This window comes from Daktulosphaira vitifoliae, unplaced genomic scaffold, assembly GCF_025091365.1.
Source record: "Daktulosphaira vitifoliae isolate Bord-2020 unplaced genomic scaffold, ASM2509136v1 Scaffold_1, whole genome shotgun sequence".
In the NCBI taxonomy this organism is placed as follows: Eukaryota; Metazoa; Arthropoda; class Insecta; order Hemiptera; family Phylloxeridae; genus Daktulosphaira; species Daktulosphaira vitifoliae.
Window position 1 is genome coordinate 22,627,571 of NW_026099572.1, and position 11,212 is coordinate 22,638,782.

General features: G+C 24.8%; 2 protein-coding genes across 2 annotated transcripts in view; one reads left to right on the forward strand and one right to left on the reverse strand.

Moving 5' to 3' along the window:
• LOC126895144 (lipase 3-like) overlaps positions 1 to 3,585 on the forward strand; it is a 14,249-nt gene extending 10,664 nt beyond the window's left edge. The window contains exons 6-8 of the mRNA XM_050666674.1: positions 2,618 to 2,702; positions 3,156 to 3,298; positions 3,376 to 3,585. Of these exons, the coding sequence (XP_050522631.1) occupies positions 2,618 to 2,702; positions 3,156 to 3,298; positions 3,376 to 3,528 (381 nt within the window). The 3' untranslated portion in view covers positions 3,529 to 3,585. The remainder of the gene's footprint in view (positions 1 to 2,617; positions 2,703 to 3,155; positions 3,299 to 3,375) is intronic.
• A 2,153-nt stretch (positions 3,586 to 5,738) lies between these two features.
• Positions 5,739 to 10,515, reverse strand: LOC126895139 (phospholipid-transporting ATPase ABCA3-like). The gene is made up of 12 exons (XM_050666666.1): positions 10,382 to 10,515; positions 10,026 to 10,260; positions 9,619 to 9,842; positions 9,276 to 9,558; positions 9,091 to 9,216; positions 8,790 to 9,008; positions 8,467 to 8,730; positions 8,134 to 8,375; positions 7,796 to 7,943; positions 7,524 to 7,734; positions 7,233 to 7,449; positions 5,739 to 6,295 (listed from the first exon to the last, which is right to left on the reverse strand). The coding sequence occupies exons 1-12, from the start codon at positions 10,487 to 10,489 to the stop codon at positions 6,116 to 6,118; spliced, it is 2,457 nt and encodes an 818-aa protein (XP_050522623.1). The 5' UTR covers positions 10,490 to 10,515; the 3' UTR covers positions 5,739 to 6,115.
• Positions 10,516 to 11,212: the final 697 nt, after the last annotated feature.

An 11,212-nucleotide genomic window follows, 5' to 3' on the forward strand; every position in this document is an offset into this window, starting at 1 on the left:
AATAATAATTATTAACTTATAAATACATAGGTGTGCGTATAGAAACAGCAGAAATTCGCATGTAAGTGCTTGACTATCTTTGTTTAAATCAGATTTAAATACAAAAATTGATTTAAGCATAAGTTGATTGAAATATCTTTTTTATAAAATTTTAATAAAAGGGAAGATGCCATAAAAGTGGAGGAAAAGTTTTGTGGTACTCGTATTTAAAGGCAAAGGAGACATAAATGAATGTGGAAATTATAAAGCTTATGAGTCATATTGTGAAGATTTGAAAAAAGTTGATAGATAACAGTATAAGAAATGAACATCTTTAACTAAAAACCAGTTTGGTTTTTTGCCTGAAAAGTAAACGATGAAGCAGTTTTTCGTGTGAGACATCTAATAAAAAAATAAAAGGAGAAAAATAAATTTTATATGATTTTTATAAATTTAAAGAAAGCGTATGACAGAGTGCCAAAAGAAGTTTTAAAATGGGAATTAGATAGAAAAAGAGTCCTAAAAACGTATATTGATGTAATAGANTGGGAATTAGATAGAAAAAGAGTCCTAAAAACGTATATTGATGTAATAGAAGATATATAAGAAGGTATTTATACTAAGGTAAAAATTGTGTGGAGAAACAAAGAATTTCAGGGCAAGAGTAAATGTACACTAAGGTTCTGCTTTAAGCCCTTGTCTATTTTCTGTAGTAATGGATGAAATTATTAAGGAATTATAGCAATGCATGCTGTTTTCTGATGATGTAGTGTTAATAGAAGAAAATAGGAAAGAAATTATTTTCTGAAATTGAAAGTAATGTTGACGTTACAATGATGCAGTCCGATCTAAATTCATTCTGTAACTGGTCTTATTTTTTCTTACTCGTTTGGCCTTATAGTGATTAAGGCCAGTTTTCTCCCAATTATCACCGTCCTTTTTATGTAGTGTTTCCTCTTCTTAAACAATCTACTAAATTATTTACTTATCGTGACTTCAATTCTGCGCCAACTCTTTTCTTTCCTCATTTAATTAGGTACTTTCCTAATATAATGTCGATGAGGCATCCGCTGTCTATTAATGATGCCCTCCTTCTCTGTATAAACAGATTTGATCCCCTTAAAACGTATAAAAGTTCCCACTTTCCTATGGTCACAGCCATCCATTGCGCATCGTATGTTCTGTGTTGTTCGTCAGCGAATTTCTTATACTGTTTTCTTTATAACATATGACGATTTTTTTTGTTTTATTTTATTTGGTATATTATTGTACTTTTTGTTCGACATAATATAAAAAGACGAAGACAAAATAGTACATATTTTGTCTTTATCTTCTTTCCACTAATTGTTCGTCTTTACAATATTAAATACCATTTTATTGTCGTATTATATACTTATTTAATATTTTAACATATGTAATCACATTTGTAGAAATTTATACACATATTTCTATCTCTTACTATATTATTGTTGATTATTACATTGTACTAATATAAAAAGCCGTTTTGGTGTATATTATTTTATACATTATTATTAAAAATAAATAAACATCATAAAATGTGAACCGATTGGAATAAATTAGAATAACTATAGAAGTACAGAGAGGTCAATAAAAACCTTGCACATTTAGATTATCCCATACATTAGTTTGGTTAAGATTTGAGAGTTGATAAACCTTATTTAGTTAGTCAATAGATGAAAGTTATTTTTGAATGATTGGTTGTATAATAATTGCTTCAAAAAGTTTTTGCCCATCGTATCATTTCACACAATTGTGAAATTGAATGGTCTTTAAACCACCAGATTTATTGCATATTTATTTTTTGTGGGGCTATTTTAAAGGAAAATTTTACACTAATATAAGCCTAGAATATTGGAAAATATACAAAAAAATATTCTTTATTGAATTTAAATTAATAAGGACCAATATGTTCACACGAGTTATTAGAAGTTTTCGGATATACCTCTAAGAGTACATTCTAAATAAAGGATAACATTTAACGGGTGTTATTTTTAAATCCTAAATTTTTTGTTTAAAAAAAATATACGAAGAATAAGTTTAAGTCTTCTATTTTATTTTATTTAAGGATATCTTTTAACCTTTTTTCTTTGAAGTGCAAGTTATTACAAGAATAAAAAGATTCTAACTTTAAATTTAGTGTAAACTATGCATTTATTTAGAAATTTTAAGATAGATAAAATATTTCATTATACTACTATAATTTATTTGTACCTTATCATTCTAAAGAAATATTTAGGCATTCCTAATTATTTATGGTACTTAAAAGGTAGAACTTTTTCCATCCAATAAATTTCCGCAGTAGTATATACCTAATTAGAAACTTTAGTTTTAACTTCTTATTATTAATAGATTTTTAACGATTAAATATTTTCATTTTCAACTTAGAAAATATATTTTTTAGATATTTATCAATACATTTATGAAGAAAATATACAAAAATAATTCTTTATAAGTCTTATAAGAAATTTTAATTCTAAGACGAAAATATGGAACCTCTAAAATACTTCATGTGTTTATGAATATTAAATTATTATAATATTATTTTTTTATTAATAATCATAATTTACAATAAAATTTACGATTATCATAAGTTAAATTAATACTTTTTTTACATTAGAAAGTTGTTGCGGATTTCGAGAGAACTTTTCCCCAACCTGCATCTTCAAAATACTATATTCACCTCTTACAACTATTGATATCAGGTATATATTGACTATGATTTATTTGAACATATAACATCATCCTATTAATTAATACGATTTAATTAATATTACGATTTAGAATAACTATGTCGTGTCTTATAAATTAAATGTTTTTCATCCAAGTCCACAGTACGTGTGTTTTATTATATCTTACTCAACACGTTGAGTTCGCACGTTAAAATGTTTTTTTTTTTTTGTCAAATAACATACTTGATCAACCAACATCTTTTATTTGAGAAACGCCATAAGTCTAATTACTTAATACTCATACATAAACTTCATGTATTTTTCACGTATAAAAATAATTACAAATAGAGTTATTTTATTTATAACATCAACATTTCATTTATTTATAAACAATGTAGCCCTTTATTCACGAGTTTTATGAATAAATTAAAAATTTTAATTGAAATTTAGGTAAATAATGTTTATCTAATATAATACTGTTCTTAGGCCGTTTTCAAAATTTCGACTATGGACCAGTTGGAAATATGAAACATTACAACTCCAAAACTGCTCCTGAATATAATCTTAAAAAAGTAACGGCACCTTCAATTATTATTTACTCGAAGAATGATGCAGCCACAGTACCTTTGGTAATAAAATAATTTATTTATATGATATACTTATAATTTTATAATGATAATATAATATTAATAATTATAATTTTCAGGATGTAAAATGGTTGCTTGATAATATGCCTAACGTCAAAGACTCTTATTTCATAAAAAATAGTTCATTCAGTCATCAGGGGCTTATAGTTGGTAAAAAAGTACATACTGTTGTATATCCTTATATAATAAAAAAATTAAAGGAAGATGATTAAAAATTGTTTTATGAATGTACAAATTCTTTTAAAATAATAAATAAATTTAATCATTAACTGACTGTAACTATTTATAAATAATTTTAATTACGATTATATTAAAATAATTGATTGTTCAAATCTTGAATAACTCGAAACAAAGATTTTTTAGTTAATACCCCATTTTAATGAGGTTATGATTTCAAAAATTTATTTAAGTTAACTCAAATTTTCAATATCAAAGCACAAATATCAAATGTGTCAAGTCTAAGTCAGTAACATTAATACTTTTTACATTAACAATATTATATTAATGGAATCATTTATAGCTTAAATATAGATAATTTAAGTCTAAAAACAATATAATATGTTTATTTAATTTTTATTAAGTTATATACATAGTACCAGAGAGTTTGTACAGTTTAGCCAGGAATATGTTTTTCATTACACATACACGGATATCGGAATTCAGTTATTATGCTGAACTTTACAGGTTTTCCTGCTTCCTTTAACCTGAGCATTCAATTACTAACACGTGAGACTGCATACTAACATAGTTTCGAGATAACCTTTATGAACTATAATAATAAAACTAAGTCTCACCAAAAAGTTAACATAGAAATACAATGCGCCAATGTAGCTTAAACATTTCTACTATTAATGATTAAAACATATATTTAAATAATTAGTGAAAGAATACGCCAGTGCTTAATCAGTACTTCATTTACCAATTTGTGGCCTAGTACAATTTAAAATTGTGGCCCTATAAAAAAACAATATTTTGTTACAATGTTCATAATAGAATAAAATACCATTAACATAAAACATTTTAACTTGACACATAATATAATTTTAGTATTTGTTAAAATATATAAAATTTAAAATTCCTACATAATAAATTAAACAATGTAATAAAAATAATTCTGGACTCAATTACTATATTTTACTTTTATTAAACTCAGAAAAATAATAAAGAATAAGAGAAACACCAGTAACAAAGAACAAATTTGATTTTTTGCCTGGAATGTCGGCGATGAAGTCAGTTTTTTGTGTGTGGTAACTAATAGAAAAATGTAGGGAAAAGAAAATGCTGTATATGATATTTATAGATTCGGAGAACGTTATCGAAGTTTCTCGAAGGTTTTTGATAACGAGAACATTCGAGAATATTCGTTGCGTATGTTTTGGTCGCTACACCTGGAATGTCGGCGATGTAGTCAGTTTTTTGTGTGTGGTAACTAATAGAAAAATGTAGGGAAAAGAAAATGCTGTATATGATATTTATAGATTCGGAGAAAACGTATGATAGAGTACCGAGAGAGGTTTTAAAGAGGGCATTAATAAGAAAATAGATCCTAAACGGTACGTTAATACAATAGAGGCTATGTATGAAGGCATTTGTACCAGGGTAAAAAGTGTGGGCGGAGTAACAGAAAATTTTAGGGTAAGACTAGGAGTGCACCAAGGATCTGCTTTAAGCCTTTACTTATTTTCTATAGTGATAGGTGAAACTACTTGAGAAATAGAAGGAGAGGTACCGTGTTGTATATTGTTCACTGACGATATAATATTAATAGGATAAAATCAATCATAGTTTTGTCATTTTATGAGCAGAGAGGGTTCGAAAGCTGTAAAAATAGTTATGGAAATTAATTTTGAAGGAAGAGGGGGTAGAGAAAGACCAAAAAAGTAATGGAAGGATGCAATTAAATGCAATATGATGACGGCTGATATGTGCCTATGGTGCGAGATATCGTGTTAAGTAAAAGTTTAATAAAGATAGCCGACCTCAAGTAGTTGGGCTAAAGGTGAGTAAAAATAAGAAGACTTTTATTAAACTAGAACTCGATTGGTATTTTTTACTATAACTTAGTAGCTCAGACTTAGTTTGTATGTTTTTTTAAAACTAGTAAGTGTATTTCTGATTTCTATTAAACAGGTAAGGGACTCAACTGAAATACACCTATTTGTGAGTAGGAATACTAACATTATATAAAAATAAAATAAAATGAGAATACTATATTACTCAATATATTATACTAATATAATAAATTATTTTATCTATAAACAAAAATAGTATTAAGTTAATTTTTTTATAAATATAGATGTTACACATGTCAAATATTTGTGAACTTTATTAATAATTTAAGTGAATTAAACACATATTTAATTTTAAGTTTATTATTTTAACATTTATTACAAATTGTAAGCAAATTTAAAAAATTGACAATGAAAATAATAATGACATGTAAAAAATATTATGCAATAATTAAATGTAAGTACATAATTTGAAATATTAAAATCACTTGGTAAAAAATATGAATATTTATATGTTTAAAGTAACAGTTAATATTTTATCTCAAATTTAAACATAAAAAGTACCAAAAAAAAAAATTCACTTAAATAATAACAATGAAAATTATTAATAAAAAACAAATGAGAGAATTTCAATAAATAGAAATATTTACTGAAATATTAATAAAATAAAAAATCATAATTGTAATAACATAGATACTTTGGTCAACTCTAGAAATTAAAGGAACTAATTTATTAATAAATTCATATCACAAATATTAATAAATACTTTAGAAAATAAATAATTGTAAATTTATAAATTTGTGTTTAAAATTGCTTGTTTTTTTGCAAATGCTATGAATACTTGCTCAAGGGTTGTATCACTAATTGTGTAATCTTCAACAATAGAGTGGTTTTCTTTAATTGCTTTCATGTGGCCAAATATATCAGATAGTGGAACTCTCGGATTAGTAATATGATAATGTAATAAACCCTAAAAAATGGTAACAATAGAAAAAGCAGCAATAAAATAAATATTTCTAAAAGACAAAATAACTTTGAAAGAAGCACTCGCTGGTAACATCAAAAGCAAAAATAATACAATTTATCTAGAACATAAACTTATTTAAACTTTTGTAAAATTCATAGTAAAAAATAATAAGTACATAGAACTTTATCAATATTTGTAAACAAATTAATGAAGAATGATAGATAAAGTTCAACCCCCTAAAAATAAATAACTAACAAAAAACAGTAAAATATTTCCAAACATTTATTAATCTTTAAGGGCAAAAATGAATTAATCACACTTTTGGTCATTATTAAAAAAATTATCTTAAATTTGTAACATTATAAGAAATAATTTTTTTGGTGACATTTTTTTTCAAACAATAAATATAAATTTTTTAGTAAATCTAGTATAAGTTAAACATATTTCTATACATATCCATAAAATAATGGTTTAATTTTTGAAATGTTACAAATATTAAATTTAAAAAAATTATAATGTATACAGATTATAAAATGAAGAGTTGATGCAAATAAAGTATTATGTAGCAATTCGTAAAATATATTTTTTGATTCTATTAATATAAGTAGATGGCTTCATAGCATAGTTCACAAAAATATGAAATCTAAAAAATTTGTACACATTACATTTTTGTGAAATAACATACTGCGAAGCCATTTAATTATATTTAAAGAATCAGATAATATATTTTATGAATTACTACATAAAACTTTATTTCTACACTCATTTTATAATCTGTATACATTACATTAATTGCTATATTGCACGTTAATTACTGCCAACTTTTTCAATATAGTTTTCAGGGCTATTTTAAATTCAACCTCAAAGTTTAAAACGTAGAGAAAGGACATTTAAGAAATGTATTATTATTTAGTTTTTTTAATATTAACCAATATATTACTTTGTGTTCATCTTTTAGATAAATATCTGGAGCAAATTGACGCATTATATCTTCTTTTAGAGCAGTTAAATCTTGATTACCATTATGGATAAGCTTTATCATAATTGTAAATCCTTGTCCATATCGATTTTTTAAGTACTGAATGCTACCAATGCATTTCATTACCCCATCTACCATTATGGTTAAACGATTACATAAAGCTTCACATTCATCCATACTAAAAAATTTTATGAAAAATTTAAAAAAAATAGACTTTCATTAGAAAAATATCATTTTTCTAGAAAACAATACCTATGAGAAGTAAGTATAACAGCTTGTCCAGCTTTTTGACTCACAGCTAAAAGTTGCCATAAATTACGTCTTGCTATGGGATCTACACCACTGGTAGGTTCATCCAAAAATACTACAGGAGGATCTCCTATAAGAGCCATAGCAGTGTTCAGTTTTCTTTTATTTCCTCCACTATATGTGCCACTTTGCTTATTTTTATACTCTTCTAGACCTGAAATTTAAATAAATTAATGAAAAAACAAATTTAATTTGTTCACATTAGACTCAACTACCTAGAAGTTTAATCCATTTATTTACATGTTTACTAGCATTATTTGTTGAAATTCCTCTTAAAATGGCCATTAACCTTAAAGTTTCTTCCGCAGTAAGTTGATCATTAATAGCATCAAATTGTGGACAATAACCAATCATTGATATATACTATATAATTTTATTCATGTATTATTACATTATAAAAAAGTAACATGTATACTTAAATAAGTTATAAGTGACTTTTATAAAAAAAAAGTTATGAAATAGTAGGCCTACACTAAAAGAACAATTTTAATGAAAAAAAGTAAAAAATTAATGTCTAGCAAAAAAAAATTTTTTTTTTTTTTTTAATAATTACCTTTCCAAATGAAGAACTCAGTTTGAAAATTTCATCTGTTTGAATATATGCATCTCCTTTAGAAGGAAAAATATCACCAGTTAAAATCCTAAATGTTGTTGTTTTACCAGCACCATTGACACCAAGTAAACCAAAACATTCACCTGGTGCAACAGTAAAACTAATACCTCGGACACCAGTAAATTTTAAGTTAAACTTTTTAACTAAATTATCAACAACTAATATTGGCGATGTTGCATTATCTGTAAAAAATAAGAAAAATTGATTTATACACAAAATAACTAACATAAGACTAAAAACAATGAACAATTTTTATTGTTAAACTATACTCACAAACACGAGCTTTAGCAGCATCAACTTTATCTCTTTCACCACCAACATCAGGATCTTCATTATCATCTTTGTAGCTTTCTCCAGAACCAACAATTTTATTGAAAATAAATTGGTAACAAGTAGAAAATACTTTATAGTCCATTAAAAGTATGAATGCAATGTAGATTAAACTACTAAAAATTAAAAATAAAAGCTCTTCTAAAATAGCATACGAGTTATTTTTAGAAGCAAATTCAAAATATTGTTTCATCTTTGAATCAGAACCTGAGATAAAAATAGATATATTTATTTTAACAATTATTAGATTAATTATATTTAATTACCACTGCATGCTTCATGGGCATCAGGTGTCTTACAGAGTTTACACATATTATTTGACCATGAAATAGAAACAAAACCAACAATGCAAGCAGTATATGAAAAATGTGGCACTAACAAAATCACATACCGGATAATATTATACCAAAATGAAAATGAGCTATCATGAGTTTCAGACAACCCAGTTAATTTTGCAACCAACAGCATAGAATTAACTATCATCCCTATTAGAAAAATGTATAAAACAATTGTGTAATATAGAATAAAAAATAATAAATACAATAAACATTTTTATTTTATTCTTACCCAATATTAAATTTATGGCTATGAATAAAGATATAGAAGAAATCAAGGTTTTTTTAAAAAAACTGAAAGAGTATGCATAAAATATTGAACTCCAACCATATGCAATAAATATTATGAAAAGAGCACCTAAAATGATACAGTTCATTATATAAAATCCAAATAATTTACTTGAATGTTGCACTTACCAAACTCATTTTTTCCACTAAAAATATGATATTCATCAAAGAGGTATATTACTACCATAGTAGTAATTATAACAATAAAATAACAAATATAATCCCATATGAAACATGAAATCCAGTACGTAATAGGAGATAGTTTTGACATAATTTGTAAATGTTTAATACCACTAACTCTTTCATTCAAAGGTAATGCAATAAAATAACATATGAAATATAAAACTCCAGAAGAAAACATAGTAAGCCATATTATTGTTAATTGCAAAACAAAGTTACTTCCGCAAATACTCTAAAATTAAAATCGATCATATTGAAATTGTAAGGATGAAAAATTTAAAGCTAACCATACCTTATCTTCGTTTTGAATGGGTTCATTTATAACTGATATAGATGATTCATTATTTCCAGATAGTTTTTGCAGCAATGCATTAGAATACATATTTACAGCAATACCTGGAGTGTGATAGGCTATATTATTATAAATAACAGTTGTTTGTGTTTCATTAAAATCTCCAGCAATCATAACTTTTGATCTATATTTAAAGACATCCATTGAACATAGTTCTAGCAAGTCTTTAAAATAAAATAAAATATTAAATTATTTAAAGAACTCAATTTTGATTTAAATGTATTAATATTTTAAAATAATTTATTTTAGAATTTAATTTTAATATCACAACATTTTTAAACAGAATTGGAACAAAATTATATCTTGTTATGGTCAAAATATATATATATATATATATTTGTAATTACAATTTACTAAATTTTGATCAGAAGAAAGCTCAGTAACAGTGGCATGATACATTGTTGAAATAGATGCAAAACGAGATTCCAACTTATTAGTTGAATTTTCTCCAACATGATAATAAACATCACTATCTTCATAAGCATCTAATGCCAAATGCAGTTTTTTAGGGGGACTTGAAGCTTTAAATAAGTCATAACTTGAATTTAAGGTTAGATAAGCTATAAGTAATGGAAGAATACCCTATAACAAACACAAATTACAACATTATAAATTTTTAAAAAAATGTTAAATTTACTCATTTTTTATTATTTTTAAAAATGTTCAAATAATAATTTAAAAGATAATTTTAAGTAAAACTTACAAATATTAAAGTAAGAAACCATCTTCTTAAGGAATAAAGAATTTTTTTGGACAACAGCACTACAATTTGATTTTTCAACAAAGTTATACCACTTACATATTTTGGCATAAGAGCTAAAACAAAAAAAAAAAAGTAATACTTGATAAAAAAAGGGTCTTCTAGCATTGAAGCATTTAAATATTTTTTTTTAGTTAGCCATCTTATTTGATGATAAAAGAATTATTCTATTATTAAAAAATTGAATAAATAAAAAGCCTTTAATATTCTACTTTAAAGTTTTGATCAATTTTCAAAAAATTTTAACTCTAAGTAGATATTCTAAAAAAAACTAATTCGATCAATATCAAACATAGAAGAAAATAGTATAGATTGAAAAATTGACATTGACTAATATATATATATAATACATTTTTAAAAACATTTTAACAAAAATAAGTTGAGAAAGCTAAAAAATGTTTTAATTTATCATTTTTAACAGNAAAAATAAGTTGAGAAAGCTAAAAAATGTTTTAATTTATCATTTTTAACAGTTATAATTTTTTGAGGTATATGGCCAATTTATGAAGAACAAGAGAATTTTTTTTTTTTTATAAGGAAAATGTCTTCTAGTAAACCTCAAATTTTTGAAGGAGCCTAGATACCTAACGCCCCCCCACTTATGTACTTTGTATATAGAATATTCAGTAAGCAAAAAACAGGTTAATTTTCATATAATGAGAACAATAGAAGTCTGTTTCCTTAATTATTTAGCACCCTATATAAACTGAAAATAGCCAAAATAAAATAATGTAGTATTACTTAAAGTACAAAAGAATGAAAAACTTTAAAAAC